Source organism: Epinephelus moara, chromosome 1 (genome assembly GCF_006386435.1).
Source record: "Epinephelus moara isolate mb chromosome 1, YSFRI_EMoa_1.0, whole genome shotgun sequence".
Taxonomy (NCBI): Eukaryota; Metazoa; Chordata; class Actinopteri; order Perciformes; family Serranidae; genus Epinephelus; species Epinephelus moara.
In genome coordinates, this window is record NC_065506.1 from 4,529,466 (window position 1) to 4,551,053 (window position 21,588).

General features: G+C 40.4%; 1 protein-coding gene across 1 annotated transcript in view; it reads left to right on the forward strand.

Moving 5' to 3' along the window:
• The window catches only part of LOC126388145 (SH3 and multiple ankyrin repeat domains protein 2-like), a 276,219-nt gene that overhangs the window by 50,605 nt on the left and 204,026 nt on the right, over positions 1-21,588 (forward strand). Inside the window, exon 8 of the mRNA XM_050041059.1 lies at positions 2,440-2,517. Within this exon, the coding sequence (XP_049897016.1) occupies positions 2,440-2,517 (78 nt within the window). The remainder of the gene's footprint in view (positions 1-2,439; positions 2,518-21,588) is intronic.

Sequence of the window (21,588 nt, forward strand, 5' to 3'; positions counted from 1 at the left end):
ATTAATATTATTTTAATCTTTAAATCTTTAATTTTTTATAAATCCTTACACTTTTATGCATTTTATCATTATTTTATCTCATACTTGTTTTATCTTATCATATTGCCTTTTAGTTTTTAGTTTTTAGTTTTTAGCTCCAGTGTTTCCTCATGGGGGCCTCCACACTGAGAGGTGTGTCCGGTCTGCCCGCAGGTACGTCGTCCTGGACATCCCTCAGGCCCAGAGTACTGGGGGGCTCTGCACCATGTGTGGAGCCTACCTCGGTTTGTCTGGGTCGAGGTGGTCTCTGTGACGGCGCTCCCTGTGGCCGTAGGCTGTGACACCTTTCAGTGTGGATGGCTCCCCATAGGTGGCTCTTTCCTCACCTGGTTCCTCAGTGCCCAGCCATGTTATTGACTATATTGACTGTGTGTGTGTGCGTGCGTGCGTGCGTGCGTGTGTGCGTGTGTGTTTATATGTGGGGGTGGGTTTTCAATATGTAGTATTTTTGGTTGATTGATTGATTGATTGATTGATTGATTGATATCTCAATAACGCCTTTCAGATTTGACAAACAAACGTCAAACATTGTCCACTGCGACTCAGTGATGAACTGATTAGAATTTGGTGGTCAAAGGTCACTGTAACTCCACAAAACATGTTTTTGACCATGTCTCAAGAACTCGTACACTAACTATGACAAAATTTCAAAGTGCTAACATTTCATTTACAAAAGGTCAAAGGTCAACTTCATTGTGACATCATACATTTCTGCAATAACACTTTTCTGAACCATTACTCAATGTCATAATTCAGGAACAGAAGGGGAGACATTTGGTCAGATTCTGAATTGGTGACACTCATCTTGAAACTGTGCTGATTGTATAGATTTTCTGTGCTGGTGGGGGGAAGATGTGTGTGGAGCATCCATGTTTTCACAGACATGGATGTAAGCTGTAAGTGCAACTTCACTGGTGCTCAGAAGCATATAACAGCAAAGCAGTAATTCTGGTTGATTTTGGGATGAACTGCCCTTTAATAATTTTTCGACAGCAGTGGAGCTCTGTGGCACAGAGGAGCAAGATATATCAAGATCTAATACACACACAGTACTTGTTAGTGTATACATTTATTGTTACTTTTGGTCTTACATAGAATTTGTTGATGACAATAAAACAATATAAAACATCCTAAGTCTTATCTTGTAAAGCCAGAAAGCTGAAGCATTGACAATAATGATAATGATAATGATGGCTGCATCTGTGAAATAGAGGGGGTTGATGTAACCTAGGATTTATCTGTTATTAGGCTGTTATACTGTACATCGTAAATATGCATGAATTCTCACTCCTTCTTGATAGATGGGGTACTCTGAGCAGATTCAAGAGAAGAATATTGCATAAAAACATACCAAACTAAAAACTTCTGGCAAGAATATGTGAGAATACTGCCCCACTCTCATCTTCTCCATCAGTGATCTACTCTCGCTAACACAACATGAAATGCACAAGAAAAATCCATTTGAAGCTGACATTTCCATGGCGTCCAAGCTGCAACATCCTGGATTACCCTCAGCATCATGGACATTAGAGATTGGACCTTTCTCACGTTCCGTCCCTCTATCTCTCCAGTCCCTACATTTCCTTTTGTGCTCTGCTTCTGATTATCTCTTGAAAGCTAAAAAGCCTCTGCTTCAGTTCTTGGCTCTGATGTATGTCACACATTTCCATTTGGAAGCTTCATTATTAAATGTAGCCTATATATAAAAAAAATATGTTGTGGGATTGCTACACTCCAGATGGAGACCATGAGTAAAAATAACACACTCAACGCATGTCTTAAAATAAGATGTTAGATGTCTAATGACAGAAACATTTGTAATGTCGACAACACTGTACAGATTATGGTTGTGTATCAGTATCTGTGAGAGCGATTTTTCAACTCTCAATAGCTTATTGTGGATCTAAAAAAAGTATTTATATTCATGTGTGTGTGCACAGTACATGCGTGGTTGAGCACTTTGTGGGCGAATTGTGCAGCAGATTCAAACCCTTCAGCACTCTCCATCTCTCTGTTCTCCTCTCTCTCTCTCTCTCTCTCTCTCTCTCTCTCTCTCTCTGTCTCTCTACCTATCTCTGTTGCTCTCACTCCCTCTTTCTCTTTGAGTGGAGCAATAGATACACACTTAACAGCGAATGAAGCTCCATTCCTGATATAGGTAATAGATGTTCTGTTGTTCTTTCCTTCTTTTCACATGTCAGTGCTGGGATGATCAGACATTCAACCACACTGATCAGTTTCTGCTCTACTGACTTCTTTTGCTTTTGGAAATTTTGCTAATTTCTCTGGAAGCTAATCAGCTTTTTTCCTCAACAAAGTAGGAGAATGAAAGGATCTCAGTGTTGTTTTAGGCATTTTCTCAGCCCTGTTTTATCTTTTTTTTTTCTCTTTTCTACCCAGGATAACTGTGCCAGAGTGCTGCTTGTTCGTGGAGCTGACAAAGAAGTGAAGAACTACAACAGCCAGAGTCCATTTCAGGTAGAGTGAAAAAAAACCCCAATTACTCCTCTTTACTGCGGTTTGCATGAACGCGATTAAAAGAAGATTGATTATAGCTTTTAGGGAAACATCTTTAGTTGCAGCACATTTTCTTGTCTCATTTGTTTCCATGGCAACAGAGAAAAATGGTCAAGGTCAGTTGCAACAAGGGATTGAAAATATCTTTCTGGCCGATATTAGATTTGTTTCAGTTCAACGGTATTTACAGGTGAACCAAAAGTGAGCATCGTACGTCTATAGCTTCTGCTGAGTCTTTTAGCTTCCTGTCAATGAGCTGATGTTTTTACACAAGAGTGTGTTATCTGCAAAACTACTAACTAACTTTGGAGAACAGCTCTAGTTGCAATTTAGAGTTGATCCAACTTGTTCTAAAACCGTTTTTTAAAACAGAGTGTGCAGGAAGAGGCTTCAGTTATCTAGTGAGAGAATATGAAATGATCCAAATTACAGTTACAAGGTTTTCACAAGACAGTAGCGATTTGATATATACAGTACTGTATGTATTCTATATTCAGTCAGTCTTGTACCAAGAGTGAGCTGGGCAACAGGGTAGCATAAACATCCTTACAACAATAAATACAAACAGACAAATACAACTGTCACACACTACAATGACTGAACACAATACTCACCTAATATGCAAGGTCAAAGTAAGAAAAGTAAATTATGATGTATAAAAAGGTAAAAAAAAAAAAAGATTAAAAAAAAATCTGAAATGATTTCAGTAAAAAATTCAATCATATTAATCAAGAGTGATATTTTCTCGAACCATTCAGATTGACTTAAATTATTCCAAAGTGATCAGCTCTGACAATCTCAGGTCCTTCTGTGTATGTGCACAGATAAGAGGGAACAAGCCCAAGGAGAAAGGTATATATAAAAGCCCACAAATAGGAAATAGTGCAGACATACAGAGATGGCCTTTTAGCAGAAGCTTAGAGTGTATAGTGGTGTGTGAGATTTTGACAGCCAGTAATAAAGGGTAAAGTACAATGGTATACAATAAGCTACTTTTTTAGGCACTGGTCAGGTTCATTCATAGAGGGTAAATCAACGTAATCCAATAAAGGCTAAAAAAAAAAAAAAAAAAGCCTGGTTTGGAGGGAGAAACAGGATTCATTTCCATTAAAGACACTTAAGTTTCAGTTTGAAAACAAGGTTTTCAGTGTTTGATCTGAATGACAATTTCTGAGGAATAATGACACATAAATACTTGTAACCATTTCAATTTGATCCCACAGGGGTCCTTAAGGGAGGACCAGGTGTCACCAGAAAAATGAGGAAAGTTATTTTCACATTCAGTTCACTCTTCAGTCCCTCCAGGATGTTGCAATTGCAAAAATTAGTGCAAACTCAGCTAACTCCCATGAATTCTGCATAACTTTGAATTTAGTCTAATCACTGCAACTTTACCACAGATTTGACTTTTTAAAACAGGTGAAATCCATAGCCTCTCAAAATAATGGTTGTAGCCACCGTGACGTCACCCACTAGTGTGTGGACTGCTTTGAAGCCTTGAGTTTGGAATTATGGCTGTTGCCATCTTGTTTTTTTTTTGGAGCTAGAAGTGACCATAGTTTGTCAAGAGGTTGGAGATGCAGTTTTTGGCACTTCTTTGTTGGCTTCACCTTTCAGCCCTAGAAGTTGCTGCTAAGTAAAATGTCATATCATTGTAGAGCGGCGTGCAGTTTATTGATTTGTTTCACCTCTCTCTCACTCTGTCTGTTTATCATGAGACTGCTGCTGTGGCACTGGAGCCCTGTTCCTTGGACAGTCTCACACACACAAAATACAGGCTGTTCTCACAAATTTCACATATGTTTTCTTAGGAAAAGCAATGCACCCAAATACGTACATACTCCACATATTTTGAAAGGCTGCAATCACATGACCAATGTGCTACCAATTCCAACCAAAATCATAGGATGTCAGTGTTGGATATCGAACTGTTTCATAGAATATCATATGAACCATTCCATGAGAATACATTGCACAGTGGCAGGGCTGTCTGTTAGCATCACACAGCTAATGTTACCCAACAGTTGGGTTTAATGACAGATTGGTATCTGTGTGAGATAAACATCTAAGTGCTGGATGTTAACTGCTGCTGCGAGGCTTCTGCCAAGCAGCAAAATATGAAGAGTAGTGATGAGATTATGTTGGGCTATGTTAAGCCAGATTTATGGTTGGGCGTCCAACATTTTTGAAGAGTGTTGCTCAACAGAAATTACGGAGCAGCGCAATGTTTTCAGTTTATGCTTTGGCAAAAAGGTTTCATGGAAACCAGTGACGCCAAAATCAATGAATCAATAAACAGACTGTTGATTTCTTCCCATGGCACTGACATGAAAGCTATTTTGGTTCAGTAAATGTCTGATGTCAGTCATCCTGGTGAAGTCAGTTTGGCCGGCCCATAGATGTATAATGAGACGGCCTCTGTCCTCTCAGCTCCGCAGCAGCTGGTGCTAACAGACAGCTGCTTCTGTGGACAGAGATGCTGAATGCAGGCCGGGTCCTTGTGGATTGAAAACTATTATCTCCACTGCAAGGATATTAACACTACTAATTTAATTGCAGGACACAATACAACATTGTCTGACAAAACAAAATTCTCCAGGTGCCTGACATGGCAGAAAAGTGTCACATGACATTTTTGTCAAGTGACACTCATCAGAAATGTTGCGTGCCCAAACATAAATCAGGTTTTAGCTCGTGTTAAGTGGGCAGAGGGAGAAGGAGGGTCCTTCAGCTGCGTGGAACATCAGCAACAGCTGATTGGAGGTGATCAGCTAGTGATTTGAATTTGTGAAAGCATCACAGCTATTTTTTGCAATTTTCACTTACGATATCATCACATCTCTCATCCATACACATCACAACATTCATTGCATATTTTTTAAAAAGCTACCGTGAAATCAGGCATTTCCAGCCCGCACTATCGCAAAAAGAGCCTGCGAAAATCCTGGGGAGACTGACTATAGAGGCGAGCCCAATGTGAATAAGAGTCATAATAGTGACTATTGTGATCATCAGTTCCTCCACGGTTATATTTGTGTATCAATTTAGGGGTCCTCGACATGAAAAAGTTAAGAACCACTGGATTAAAGGGCAACACTATATTATCCATTTATTAATAAATGGTAGATTGATAGTTAATTAATGACTTCAGTTGTTCTTTTATCTCAGACATGTTAGGATGTTACATACCTTGACATGTTTCGGCGGAAACTTCCGCCTTCCTCTGTAGTGTCACTTGGTGGTGGTTGTGACATGTCTTTATCAGCTGATCTGTCAATCAGCTGATATTAGGGAGGCGTGACGGTCACGCCACCTGCTGTCCATCCGCTGCCTCTCCAGGATGCTGCTCCAGGTGTGGGAGAGCATATATGCCCCCTCATCCCTGTTCATCGACGGTCACGCCTCCCTAATATCGCTGATTGACAGATCAGCTGATAAAGACGCGTCACAACCACCACCAAGTGACACTTCTGAGGAAGGCGTAAGTTTCCGCCGAAACATGTCAAGGCATGTAACATCCTAACACATGTCTGAGATAAAAGAACAACTAAAGTCATTACCATAAACTAAAGACATAATGAACACCACTGAACTGATAGTTAATTGAACTTAAGTTAATAGTTACTGTATTTTTTAACAATAAAATGATGATCAGTAATGGTAACTAATTGTTAGTAATGCTTTAATTTGTGTTATTTTAACAGTTTATTGTTGCACACATTATAACATTTTAAATACTATATTACCGATAAGTATTTGTCAATAGTTAATAATTAACTGGTGATGATTATAATATCTTGTTAAAAAGAGACTTTGTTGATTTTCAACCAGGTTTGTATCGTAACAATGTGTTTAGTATGTATAAATGAACTGTGGTAAAATTTCCTCCATCTTACCAACGCCCAGATCTCCCTGCTCAAATGTGTCATCTGGCGGGTTGAGGTGGTCTGGAGCTGTTGCTTGAACTACAGATTGTACTTCCACATTTCCATATTGCCTGCCACCACTGAAACGAAGACCATAGATCAAGAGACAGACTCCTCCCTCTCTGTCACTCTTTCTCTCTATAGCTCAGACCAAACTCTGATCAAATGATAAAACTAGGCAGTGCTGCTTAAATATAATTTGAGATTCTGATACTGTATTGCCTTTTTCTCATCTAAAATAAAAAAAGACATATTTTAGTGCATTGTTTATCTGTAATAGTGAGAGTTTGTGAAGAGAAAGAGAGCACAATACTGTTTTGTGCATAGTGAAAACAGAGGCTGAAAAAAAATGAGATCAAACAGTAAAACTAAGCAGTGCTGATCATGTCCCCTGCACTTTTTCAGGAGGCAGTTTTGGTCCCCTGCACTTTATACCATCCAAAAACAATGTTACACACTAATAAACGAAGACGCGTCGAGCACTAGGACCACACGGAAAACGGCCGCTCAAACCGAAGCCTGTTTCCCTTTAGAGCAGAGGTCTTCAACAGGGAGTCCGCCAACTCTGACCATATTGCACAATACACAGGCACCGCTGCAGACAGGCAGCCTCTCACCTCACCGCAGCAGCCCCGACCTGGACGCACATCCACACACACAACGTGAACATGGCAAGTACAAGCAGTAAAGCTCCCGTTTAAACATGTAAATCAGGCCTATTCAATTAGCGGCCCAGAAGCAACCTCTGAGTGGCCCGGGCAGGGATCGGTACCGAGACCCGGTGTTAAATGGCCCGAGACAAATTTAATCAAGACCGTGATCCTAGTAAGCTCCAACGTTATCGGCTCTTATCGTTACTATTTAAAGTTTGGGTTTCATGTATCATCATTCTGCAGCCTCTCTCCTGCAGTTATATAAAAAGTGTTGAAGTTATGTTTTTGTTGTTATTTCCTAAAGGAAGCGTTAGTCACACATGATTTGTCCAAGGACTGCTAGTAATTTTAAATTTCAATGATAATTTATGTTTTTACAGTTTCTGACTGCGATAAGTTTTTTCTTTAAAAAAGTCACCAAATGTTATTGCCAAAATTTGCATTTTTATGTAAAAATCACCAAAATGTATTGCCAAGAATTAGATCAGCTGTAACATTAATACAAATATGTGTGTGTGTGTGTGTGTGTGTGTGTGTGTGTGTGTGTAAAAATATATTAGCTGGTGTTACATGTGCTGCTGCTACTTGTATGTTTGTGTTTGTGACAGTTGAAGTGTGTGTGAATCAGTAGCGCACTCATCCCAGGGAAAAACCCCAGCAGCGCTAAGTGTTGCCTAGCTGGCATGATTGACTAATAACCTCCAGCTGAGTTACAAAAGAGCCTTATTCAGGCAGGCGTTTGTGAAAAGCAGTCCCACTGGGTCCTCAGCTGTCCTCCACAGCCACTCCAGTGGAGCGCTTCATTAGCTAGAGCGCTTGATAAAGGGAGTGAGCCCGGGCTGAAGGGAGATCTCATCAGGGTATCGGTCAGAGTCTGAATGTACTGCTGCCCTGCAGAGTTTGCAGCCATGGCCTAGATGGAGCTTACATTTCCGTGTTGATGTTACGTGCAGCTTTATTTCTATTTGAGTGCAGTGTGAGGTCCAAGATCAATAATCTGCTCTGTTGCATCATGCATTTGAAAGTAGAAACTTAGAAAACAATCATCCATAGAGCTTGTTCTCTGAAACATCACTTACACTGTAGATTTAAAGGAAAACTCTGCTAATTGCCAGCTGATGATGTTTGCTACTGTTTTGTTTTTTTTACTCTCATTTGATAGTAAAGATTAGTGACAAATCAGCAGTTCATTTCGTTTTCATTCTACATGCACACCTTATGCTGGTTTTGAGATATGGCACTTACATGGAACATGAGAAATCATATCTGTATACACATGATCATAACATAATTGAGCTTTCTGATTGTTTGCAGCAGTGCAGGCTTGTTCTTGTCTCCCAGACACCCAATAAATCTGTCATTCAGTTTAAAACAGTCACAGGGAATGGTTTCAAGAGATGCTTTCTGCAGCCAACATTTTGCACTAGCTTCTAACAAACATACAGGGAGAAATCTGTTGTACTAGAGACACAAACAGCAGTTCTTCTACTGACAGTAGCCTCAACAGCAGAACAACAAGCAGCCACTAGACATGCTGTGGACTCTCTCTTGTTTTCGAGTGGAAAAACTCGCTCTCTTGCTCTTACTATCTTTATCACTGTTGCACTCTCCACCTACACATGGAGCCAGAAGCTGAATCCAACAAGTTTATGCCTGTTTTCCGAGTGGCCTGGAAAATATAGGAAACCAGTAACTGAAGAAGAAGTAGATGAAGGAAAGAACGATTGGTGCATTACAAATAAATTCAAAATTACAACACGAAAACTATTCTAGGAATCCAATAAATCTTACAAAATTCTTAAATGCTAAAAAGTATATTTGGATGGACTTTTGTACACAACACAACCACAAATATGAGTAAACCCAAACATTATACCCAGGTTTGATTCGGAAACTACGGACATAAATCTGCTTCTATAACAGCCTCCACTCCTCTGGTTTCACACTTTTAAAACCTGGCTGCACGGATTTGCCTCCATTCAGACACAACAGCATTAATGAGGTCAAACACTGATACTGGATGATGAAACTGGGCTCATACACCCCTTTTCCACTAAATTAGCTCTGGTTCTTGGACCAGTCCCGTTCAGGATTCTTAGGGCCGTGGTGCTAGCTCGTCAACCAGCCTGCATTTCCACCAATTTTGGGTGGAACATGTTACGAGAATGTGTCAACAATACAACACACAATGGAAGTAAACAGTAGTACAAGATGGCAGATCGCATTGATTACATTCAAGCTTTTGCTCTGCTATCACAAATATTTGTTTTCATACAAGTAACAATCAACATTAGTGAGACAAATGCATGCTCTTTCTTCCCGACCATTTCTTCTTTATCGTTTGTTGCCATTATGACCGTCTCACTGATGTCTTCACAATTAGTACTTCAAATAAAGGAAAAACCTGCTATTGTTCAGGGTTCAAGCTGGGAAGCAACTGTTTGGGTTTTGAATCACTTTGTTTTTGGTCAGAATGCTCAGAACAGGTTAAAATCAGGTGCACAAACAAGAACAGAAACTGTCCCATGTTGGCGGAAAAGGGGCAAGTGTTGGTGTTCCAGTTTATCCTAAAGGTGTTGGATGGTTGAGTTCAGGGCTCTGTGCAGGACAGTCAAATTCTTCCCCACCAAACTGAGAAAACTATGTCTTCATGGAGCTGGCTTTGTCCAACGCAGTCGCCAAAAAAATTGTTGGCATTGTACCTCACTGCAAACCAGAGATACATTCCATTAGTATGTTTTTATGTAGCCGATATGTTGAAACCTTGAATTTCTCTATCTTTTAACAATGCTGTGATTAATATTTGGTTAGGTTTAGGCACAAATACACAGAACAACATAGTTTTGGTGGCTCAGTTACAGATAGAGCAGCCATTGATATCTTAGTAAAAAACAACAGCCTTTCTCACACCAACACAAGATTTAACCTTAAAACATTAAACCTGCTGGGTAATGTTAATCTTGTGGTACTAACAGTTATGCTTGTCACTATGTGTGTGACTCCATCCCAGGCGCATCAGTGGTCAAACAGAGAGAGAGGGGCAAGGAGGAGCTGAACAAATCAATACGCTGCACGCAGCTCTACAGGGAAATGAGATTTCACTAAATATATTGGATTAAATATATTGTACTTAATAAGTTGTTTACTACTACTACAAAAGTTTAGGGACAACCCAGCACCACTCAACTCACTCCTTACTCGTCACAGCTTTTCAAAATACACTTCTGTACAATTTGTGCTCATTAGATGCGTACAGTCTTTTTCAAAATTAATGTACACCAGTAAAACACCTTGCATTAACGTTTATTTCCTTCTGCAAACACACATGATTAGGTTTTGGCAACAAAGGCACGTGGTTAGTTTTAGGCAACAAAGGCACGTGGTAAGTTTAGGCAACAAATGCACATGGTTAGTTTTGGGCAAAAAACGCATGTGTTTTAGGCAACAAATGCATGTGGTTTGTTTTGGGCAACAAATGCACCTGGTTAGTTTTAGGCAACAAACGCACATGGTTAGTTTTAGGCTACAAATACATGTGTTTTAGGCAGCAAACGCAAACGGTAAGTTGTAGGCAACAAATGCACCTGGTTATGTTTAGGCAACAAAAGCACATAGTTCGTTTAAGGCAACAAATGCACATGGTTAGGTTTAGGCAATAAATGCACATAGTTCGTTTTAGGCAACAAATGCACATGGTTAGGTTTAGTCAATAAATGCACGTAGTTAGTTTTAGGCAACAAACGCACATGTTAGTTTTAGGCAACAAATGCACATGGTTAGGTTTAGGCAACAAAAGCTCATGGTTAGGTTTAGGCAACAAATGCACGTGGTTTGTGGTAGGCAACAAACGCATATGTATTAGGCAGCATACGCAAATAGTTAGTTTTAGGCAACAAATGCACATGATTAGGTTAAGGCAACAAATGCACATGATTAGGTTAAGGCAACAAATGCATGGTTTGGTTTAGAAAAAAAAACAGTATGGTATGGCTCCAAATTCATGCAGGAAGTCAACTGCAACATCCTGAGTGAAAGTCCAGTGGTTGTTGGAACCATCCACCATCCCTCCTGCCCTATAGAGACTTTCCAGATCCTTAAGTAACATTCTTTTCTTGCAGTGTTTCAAACTGTTGCCGCCTGGTGATGTATCATACTGCTGCAAAAGGATGCCTTTTCTTGTTGGTGTGTGACGCAGAAATCACTGACCAAGCAGGTTTTTTTTTGTTTTTTTTTGATGACTTTAGAATGACAACGGTTTGGTTAACTCTGTCCACGTACCTTTGGCATATAGGCTATTTTGCTATTTTAGCTTTGTCAGTGATGTAGGTGGGAGCTATATTTGCAGTTGACCATAACATTTTCTTATTCAGGGTTAGTAATGAGGAATGCCTTTTCACACATGTGTAGCTAGCACATGTGTGTGTGTATTTTGACCATGTGTAACAATCTCTAAAGTGAGTGGGCACTCTTCATGCTTGTCAATTCAACCGAGGGAGCTGCTTGAAAACACCGTCATTAGGAGCTAAATTAACAACTGGAGAGTGCAAATGTTAATAAAAAAAGCGATTGCCACAGCTGAATGAGGCATGCTTACACTGTGCCGCTGCATGTGCTCTTAATTAGGACACTGTGGGGGTGTGTGGCCATGCCATTTGATAATATCATGTGTCAGTTCAGTGCCTGTGTGACTATGTGTGCTTGTGTGAGTGTTACTGTGTGCGTATGTACCACAGCTTAGCCTGATCACCATTGTTGCATCCAACAAAAGGAAAAGAATTTGAGCGTAGCTGAAGCAGAGAAAACTCCCATCATCTCCTCTGAGAGCCCCCTTTCAAAGAGATAAAAATTCATTTTCTTTATTTAACAATCTCCTCCACCAGTTGGTCACATCCTCTCCACTTCCTCTAACTCTCCTTTGCTCTTTTTTGTCTCCTCAAACAGCATTTGCATCTCTCCAATCTAACCTCTGTGCTCCTCTAAGCTTTTCATCCCCTCTACAATACCTAATTTCATTTAACTTTCCTCCTTTCATTCCATTTTCATCCCAACGTTCTTTATATCGCTTCAGCACTTTCTCTTATGCCATTCTTCTAATCTAATTCCTGTCTCCACTCCTCATTATATTCATTGTCTATTCTCCACTTCCTCCCTCGCCCTTCATATCCTGCCCTCTTTGCCCCCACACATTCTCTTGTTCCTCCCACTGCCTTTGGCGCATACTGTACGTCAGACATGATTTCCCCCTCTGCTTCTCTGTCTGCCTACTTATTCAGAGTCACGTGCAGGAAATTACAGCCACCAGTGACATGTTATTTGGTACAGTATGTCAAAGTGTTGTCAAAGTATTCTAATTCAATTTTAATACAGATATTCATGTCAGATTATTCCAGAGGCTCGTGTCATTGGGCCACTTTTACCAAAGCATAAGCAGACATTTTGTCACAGCATTTTTCTTCCAGTTTATAAATACAATAAATGCTAATAGAGTCAATTTTAACCTGGTTCAGCTTATAACCTGAATGAACAGCTGAGTTTTGGCACCATAGCAACAATTGCTGAGTATAGCAGAGATGATAGCAGGGAGACTTTCTATCCATCCCTACATTCCCATTCCTTCCCATAAGCATTAACAACCCTTGAAACTAATATAATATGACTCCAAGTTAATGGAGTACATACAGAAGGCAAAAACATGCAGCAAGAAGATTTTAAAACTGATATGTTCCATGCAAATGTAGCAAGATTCTGACTTGCATCATCTTTAGTATCATTCATTACAGCTGCTCTCGTCTGACTCACCAGATGTAGCCTGTGGCTTTAAGCCTGCCATTGGTGCTGATTTCAACCAGCATTCTCCCCTTCTCCGCTACCATGCGATACCATTTTTAAAATCCCCTTCGCTATGGGAAGCAGCAACAACAACCCCCACACCACATTCTCACTCCGACCCCATCATATATCAATGTTTGGGCATGGAATTTCCACATTGAGATATGACGTGTAAGGTACCTTGTGTGTATTGGTTGTTGATGTTCTGGGGGGCCGTATCAACTTCAGCCTGTTACATGCGTTGTCTGTTTTTAAAATACACCTCCTTTTTCACAGGAAATGTACAGTTTGCATACAGTCTCTTTCACAATAAATGCACTGTGTCAGTTCAACACTGCAAATTTATGTTTTTCTCCTTCAACAACAAACACACGTGGTTATATTTTGCCAACACACACACATGGTTAGGTTTAGGAAAGAAGAACAGGGTTTGGCTTTAAGGGATGTGAACACTGGCCTGCCACCCTATTTGGATTTCCATCCCCTTAAGTTTTGTTGTTGTCTCGCCTCATTTCCCCCTGACGCTGCTGGGCGCCGTTATTGTTTAACATATTGTAAACCCCGTATCATGTCGACGTGAAAGGATGGCTTTTTCATCAGTGTCTGACGCTGGAAGTCACTGACCAAGCGCCGGTATTCAACAACTTCAGAGTGACACCGGGTTGGCATCCGAGCTAGTAGGTTACACACTGAAAATGCCACATTTTGATCCAAGATTTGGATAGAGCAATAAGGCAATTAGAAAGTCTGAACGGCAAAGAAAACAAATGAAATATACTTTTGCCAGATTGGATCCAAACCACATTTGAAGGTGATGGAAATGTCATTTCTACAGATATGTCTCGGTCCAGATAATCTGGCCGCTCAAATCAGATTTCACAGTGTCTTTTGCGTCAATGGCAACATGGTACACAATGACAACATCAATCCAGCGTGATAGAATTGCTGAGCAGATCCCATGCTGCTACTAGCAGAGTGCAGTGGAGGACAACATGGAAAACAACAGTCTATGGACAATCATCAAAATAAATTGTGTGTTTGTTCTTTGGAAAGAGGCCTCTGTAAAAGCAAAAGTGGAAGAAACCAACCACAACAACATATTTCTCTTGCTTCCACATTAGAAACGGCATCATCAGTGTAGCTTTGTAGTTACCTCTGCAACCCATGCAGATAGGTTAGTGATGTCTGTACAAGGCTCAGATCTGATCACTTGCAAATAACACTGCACACAGTCTGTCTTGAAGATCTAATTTGAGAAACAAATCTAATTTGCCTGCAGTCTGAACATGCCTTGCACATCCTGATCCGTCAGAAACTTAGGTTGTGCACATCCTCAGAAATTACCACTATGCCTCCACAAGATGCAATACGCACATGAATGGCATGGGGAATGTTGAAACATACTCCCCATTGTCAGAACATGCTTGATGTAGAGGCCATCATTGCTTTGATTTCAGAATTAACAATAAACTAACTTCCTTGAGTGTCGCTTTGTTTACATCATGCAAATCTGGAAGTTTTATCTGGTCTGGTGTGCACCCTAGTAACACATGTAGTGCAAAGGCAAGTATGTAAACAGTGCTGTTGATGACGCTGCCAGTTGTCTACACGAACGCTCAGACGTTAAAAAGAAATTATACTAACAGCTTTAGCTTTAGCTTAAGGCTTTACCCTTATGGTTCAGTCTGATCACTCTTACAAACTTTGTTTCCATCAGCAGCGGACAGCTTTTTCCAGTAGAAAAGGCTCAGATAAACTCACTTTCTACCAGTGCAGCAGCAAACAGCAGACAGACACAGTTAGAGACGAGCTGGTGAACAGATCTGGATCTAGCAGCTAAAGAGAGTTGGACTAAATGACTAAAAAGAGAGTGAGTATTAGACCTCAAGATTTCAAATAGATGCTAATGTCTCTGTGTCTGTTGGGTGTGCATTTAGCCGCTGCTGCTAGCACAACTTTAACCCATATGTGATACCAGTGTTGTGTTAAAAGCTTGTTGTGCTGCCCCCAAATGGCCAAAAAAATCCACTAATTAGTGCAGTTTAATCAAGTAATAATTTTATTTATTTATTTATTCTTTGTTACATTTTCTTTAGCACAGCAGCTAACCAGCATTTACTGGCCAAGCAGTCTGGGACCATTATGTGCTAATCGTCATGGAATGACACATTACCTTAACCTTACCTTAACCCAGCTGCTCACATGCTGGGGGAAGCAGTGGAATGAGCCTCCTATTGGCTCTGGAAAAGGCTGGAGGAGTTGAGCTGGAAGCCAGGAGAAGATAGGCAGTGACTAGCCATCATTGCCAACCTGTTATCTGGAGGACATTTTGGCTCAGGGTCAAAGCATTTGAGGAAAGTTGGATGCCACTTGATGATCTCCTTGCTGTAATTTACAGTCACAAGAATGTGACCAAACAAAAGCTAATTTTTGATTTGTCTGGTATTTTAAAGTGTGATTGTGGCTCATTGTTAGAAATGGATGATAGATGCTAACAGGTTTTTAAATATTTTGATGACCACAAAAGGAATGCTAAAGCGGCAAGTCTTAAGGCTCATTTACACTTCCTTGACATATGAAGAAAGATGTGTCCTTTTCAAACGTTTAAAACGTCATTGCCCCATCCTTCCATGCGTCCTTTATGATGGCAGAGTCAAAAGTTTCCCGCAACAAATGAGGCAATGGTGGAGGTGGTTGTAATAATGTACCTTTAAATAGAGGCAGCGTTGTAGACGGCTGTGGTCCTTGCAGCCATTATAAACATACATCCTGACATGTGGACGGAGAATACTTTTCACCATATTACCAATCCGTTTTGCCATTATTTCAATTTCTTCGTCGACTCCATCGGCCTGGCCGATTATCAGGGCTGATATGAATTTTTAGGGTTATTGGTATCTGTGATTTTTTCCACCAATATGCCAATATACAGTTTTGTTTTCCTTAGCTGCACTGTTTTGCCCCTGGCGTGCTTCTCAGTGCCTGCACGTACCACTAAGCAAACTCGACCTTTTTAGCCTGGCTTTTAGTTGAGCTCTCCTTTATTATTATTATTATTATTATTATTATTATTAGTAGTAGTAGTAGTAGTAGTAGTAGTAGTAGTAGTAGTAGTAGTAGTAGTAGTGGTAGTAGTAGTAGTAGTAGTATTGTTATCATTAATATTAATAATTATTCTGCCCTCCCTGAACATTAGTGTTTAGTTTGGCAGATAGATAAAGAGTTCTTTAAATGAGCGACAAAGATTTCCAGGTCTGGTCTGAAGTCTATTGCATCCCACATAAAGGCACTGTAAAACTGTATGAAACACACAAAAGGAGAACATTAAGTCAGCTGCCATATAATGGAAATCTTCATAGACGCGCTAACAGAAATTAGCATCGGTGCCGCAACGGCATTACAATGACAAACAATATAGTGCAAGTGAGCAACTCTACATAACATAAGCAAATAAACTCAGAGCATAGGGTACCATATTTGTACTTGCAGACATATGTTTCCTGTGCGCTATTAAACTTTAACCGTGTCGTTGTGCACTACTGCAAGTCTGCATATTCTTCTTCTAAAGCTACACAACACTGAAAAGGTTTAACGACTTTTACGGCTTGTCTCCACACTTGAGAAAACAAACGCTGGTGCTCTTGTCATGAATTGTCTCATTAATAATCCTGACCTCCACCTTGCTCCTGTTCCTTCACACACGAGAGCCTAAAGTTTGCTTTTTTGTAGATGTTTACAATATTTCCAGGTCTTGTATTAAACAAGACCAGGTCAACACCTAGTATATGGCTGGAGTGTGTATGAAACACTAGAGGGCTTTTAATTTGAAATGGGAACTTGTAATTTGAAACAGAGGTGGACAGCAGTCACTCAGTCACTGACTTGCTTCGCCTTGATTTTTGCTTACAGTACTGCATTGACCCCATTGTCGCGATCCAGCCTAAAATCTAATGTTAATACATGTTAAAATGAAGAACAGTACACTTAGACAGCAGAAGGGAGCTGCTTTCTCTGGAATTATACCTACCGATCAGCTCTTTTTGCTTCCTTCCACTCCCCTCTTCAGGACTGGTCAGGGATATACATACCACTGTGACTGGTGGAGGCTGCTATGGGCCAAGCTCTGCCATTAATAGTTTATAAAAAATTGTATCACCACCAATTACCAGAAGAAGAAATTTGACAGTGTGGCTGTACCCATTCCAACATTTTAACATGTAATATTCACTTCAGTTTCAATCAGTGTCTTATTTCCGTCTTCTCCTATCAACAGTGGCAGCACCCATTCTTGCATTGTAAGAGGTAATAGTCAGTGACATTTAAATAAATTTCGGGCTTCTACTACACAGACAAGTCACTTACGTAAACAAATGAGTGATCCTGTCTTTCCTCCATCCAACACTGCCATTTCGTCCGCAGCTGCAAGTTTGCTAGTTCCACCATGCTTTTATGCTAACATTACAGAAAATGAGGCAAACAAATCTGACAAGACAAGAGTGTGTTGATGAAGTATTCAATTGTTAAATACCATAAACTTCAAAAGCCTAGTCCCAAACAAACACTTTGCAGCTCGATGTGGCTACACATATTGACAAATTTACGCCTGTCTCAATTAGACACCCAGTCAGGCTGTAAAGCAGTTCATTTTTTTCAGAGAAGTTCTTTAGATGTATTAAACCGGGTTGTTAGCTACCAAAATTGTGTGTCCATTCCTCATTTACCCTGTAAGTTATTCAGATCTCTTTAGTACGTAATGGTCCTAAGATCAAAAGAATGAAAAGGGTTTTTCATAAAAGTTGTGAACATTGTTTTAACAGGATAAAGTGGTGTTGTGTCGGTATGCCAGGTGCCATAATCCTCAAGTTCCATAACTCTCTCTCTCTCTCTCTGATGTGCTGTCTGTCATCAAACAGATGAATCAAATGTATGATTCATAATTGATATAGCTGAAGCCTAATTTTTACACAATTAATACTTTTTTTGATTTCATTTGATTGTATTTCCCATCTTTGCTGAGCAACATTTTTTTTGTGTAAAGAATTAAAGGCCTGTCCCATATAGACGCCTGTCCCTAATACAGGCCTGTTGATCTCAGATTTATGCAAATAATAGCCTGGGCTGTTAAATGAAGTTTTACAGTACTCATGTAGGGGCTGGCTAGTAAGCTAGCAAGCTTGCTAATTCCACCATGCTATCATGCCACACTGCTTACAGAAAATTAGAATACAATAATACAAGACCGTCAGCCTGTCAGCACCTATTGATTAAAAAAAAAAAAGTAAAAAAAAAAAAAAGCAACAACCAATGGGGAAACACCAGCACTCACATCACTAGTCACTCTGATCAATCTTGTAACTTCATCACTCACTCACTCCCTCACTCACTCCCTCACTCACTCACTCACTCACTCACTCACTCTCACTCTCACACTCACACTCACACTCACACTCTCTCTCACTCACTCACTCACTCACTCACTCACTCACTCACTCACTCACTCACTCACGTCATGGACAGACTTTTGTGTTTATAGGGCTGGCCTCACCCCTGCAGTCCCACCGAAAACATGGTAGAGAAAGATTAAAATACCCAGTAATTCATTCTTGGTAGAATATAGCCACCTCCAACTGAATGTTACTTTTGCGAATGAATAGATCCAAACTGACTGAGGCAAACTGAAGGAGACTGTAAAGATACAAGAAGTTTGGCCTCAGCACTGGAGTGTGATAAGTCTAATAAGTAAAGTATGGTTTGTTAAGTTTGAAATTGATGGGTAATGCACCGTATTTTAATTGCATCCCCCAGTTCTCCTGCCTCAGTAAGGACTACCGACTCTTTTCTCCTTTCTGTCTTGGACTTTAGTTATGTATTGATTGTTAATTGATTTTCTGTGTCCTGCGTCCTCACTCCTCCTCTTTGGTTTTGACCTGGCAAACATGTTGCCTCTGCTGATGTTCCACTTGGCTGCAAGCAGCTCACAATGCCGCTCCACCTCCCCCTGGTTACTTCTGTGTTATACACAACCAGTTGTCTCCATGACAACCAGGGGAGAACAGGAGAAGAATCGATGTGGGGGTGGTGATGGTGGTGATGACAGTAGTGGTTGTGAAGGTGGGTGGTGGAATGATAATGAGGGGTGAATTGGGATTAGGGATGGGAATTGATAGGATTTTATTGATACCAATGCCATTGTCGATTCTGCTTATCGATCCGATTCTTTATCGATTCCCTTATCGATTCCTCCTGTGAATTTTCTGTGTAGAAAAAGTAGACCTTACAGGTTTTTGGTGTCAACAACACAAATTTTATTGAGTTTCTATTCTAAACAAGAGATAGGTGCTTGTGTAAGTAAACAAATATGAAACTGGTCCACCGCTATCATCTAAAATGGAACAAATGAAAGAATATTTGTACAGCATTTGTTTTCATCTACGTCAAATAATGTCACAGAATCTGTCATTGAATGTGTTGTGCTATTGTTAACATGGGAAAGGAAATACGTACACATCACGTACCGTCACTGGTCTCTCTCCATGGGATAGCGCATGCGCTGGCTGAGTGGCAGCAAGTTCGAGTGGCTCTGTTTGTTGAGATTTATATTTGTATTTATATTACTTGTTCTTGTACTCTTTTATGTGTCTTATATGTGCCTTGTACTTTTTTATGTGCCTTAGCCACTGGACACGACAGTTTCCCTACAGGGATTAATAAAGTACCTATCTGGCACTGCTCTGCTGAGACTTTGCTGCAGCTGCACTTAATGCCATGCAATGACAAATGCTTCAGCATGTTGGTGGTAGGGCTGCACGATATTGGGAAAAATTGCCCCCAGCGATATATATTGCAATTTATATTTCTTTTTAAGGATGCATTATTTTCCACCAGATGACTTCAGTAGCTCTACTTGGTGAGAATTAATCATTCTGAAATTATTAGGCTGATATTGCTTTGAATACAACAGCATAAAATGTGCTGAAAATAGGCATTTGTTCAGTGAAACCACAGTTTCCCCTATATGCAACTATTTTTTCTTTTTTTTTTTCGTCTTAGCTCTTTAGAAACTACCGTTATATTATTTGGTGCGTCGGACGCTTCATATCCAGGTCAATTCACACACTTGTGAGTAAAGCATATAAGAGGAGAGGGCTCCGTCTTATCTCTTCATAAACTAAAGTTATATTATTTTGTGCGACATATGCCTCATATATTAACATAACATTTTACTATTTATCGTGTTATACGGTGAAATGTTTCACCTTATAATGTGATGACTTATGTTGTTTACACAACGGCATGTCATTTCTGTCTCTACATGGTCACGCCTTACAACTCCTCTGCTCTCTGTATCATGCACAGTGGAGTTCTGCTCCGATGTGCACACAGACACACACACACAGACACGTGCGCACACACACACACAGACACAGGTGAGCACACTAGAGTTGCCGGGCCGCATTTTCCCGAGTCCAAGACATTTATAACTGAGCCCAGCCAGAACCTGCAGCACGGCACTGTGCACACAGTCTATGGAGCGGAGCCTGTGTTGCGTTCAGGCGTTGTCACGTAAATAACAAATTCCAGCACTTGAATAGGCCGTTCATTCTTTATTCCACTAAATTAGACATCTTTTTTGGTAAGTCATTAAAACGGAAGCGAGTTTTACGCGCATCACCCGGCATTTTAAATGTGCATGCTTAATTTAATTAGGGCAAGCCACATGTCACAAGCCCCGTGATGTAAATATTGCACGCGTGTGCATCGCGATGGCGATGCTTAAAAGATATATCGTTCAGGCCTAGTTGGTGGTGTTTCCGCCCTTGCATGTAATTATGGTGCTGAATAAATTGCACATCGCGCTGCTAGTCTTTTTTGGTGAAGTGAAGCCTCGTGCTGCTGACTGACGAGCGTGACGTGCGTCATCGACGTAAAGATTCAGCGTAATGAAAATAATCGATAAGGGAATCGTTAAGCATAAAGGCTAATGATGTCGATGAATCAGGAACTGGTTCTTGATTCCCATCCCTAATTGGGATTGCATTTCTCATTGCTTATTGGTTACCTGGTTTCATGTCATATTATTACCACATCAATTAAAAAATAAAAACTCAAAAGCATCCAACAAGCGGCCTCTGTGGCCCTCCATCACCTCTGCCATGGACCAACCTTTACAAAAACTCCATCCCACGTGTAGCTTTCTTGACTAAAGGAAAAAGTACAACAGGGCTGCTACAGAATTAGTCCAGAGATGTGATTAGAAATCAAATGATATAATGGGTTTGGATAATAAGCATACACCATTGCTGAAATGTTTGATTAAAATCCCTTAGCCAACAGTCTATGCCTCACTGAACTGCACTGTGACTGCTAGTGACTTCATCTGGAGCCCATCACTTCCTGTACTCTGCTGTTTAGTGAGAGATGCTCTCCTGTCCCTCCTGAGGCAACTTCACAGGTTTTCAGTGGGTCAGGATCCCACAGTTTTGTCATTCCTCCTACTGATGCCTCGTATCTTATCACCTGTATCCACTTTTGTCTTCTTAAAGGCTCAGTTTTTCTGTTGGGCAGCTTATAAAAACTTTGTTCAGAGTTCTTTACCCTGTTGATAATAGATCCCACCACACAGC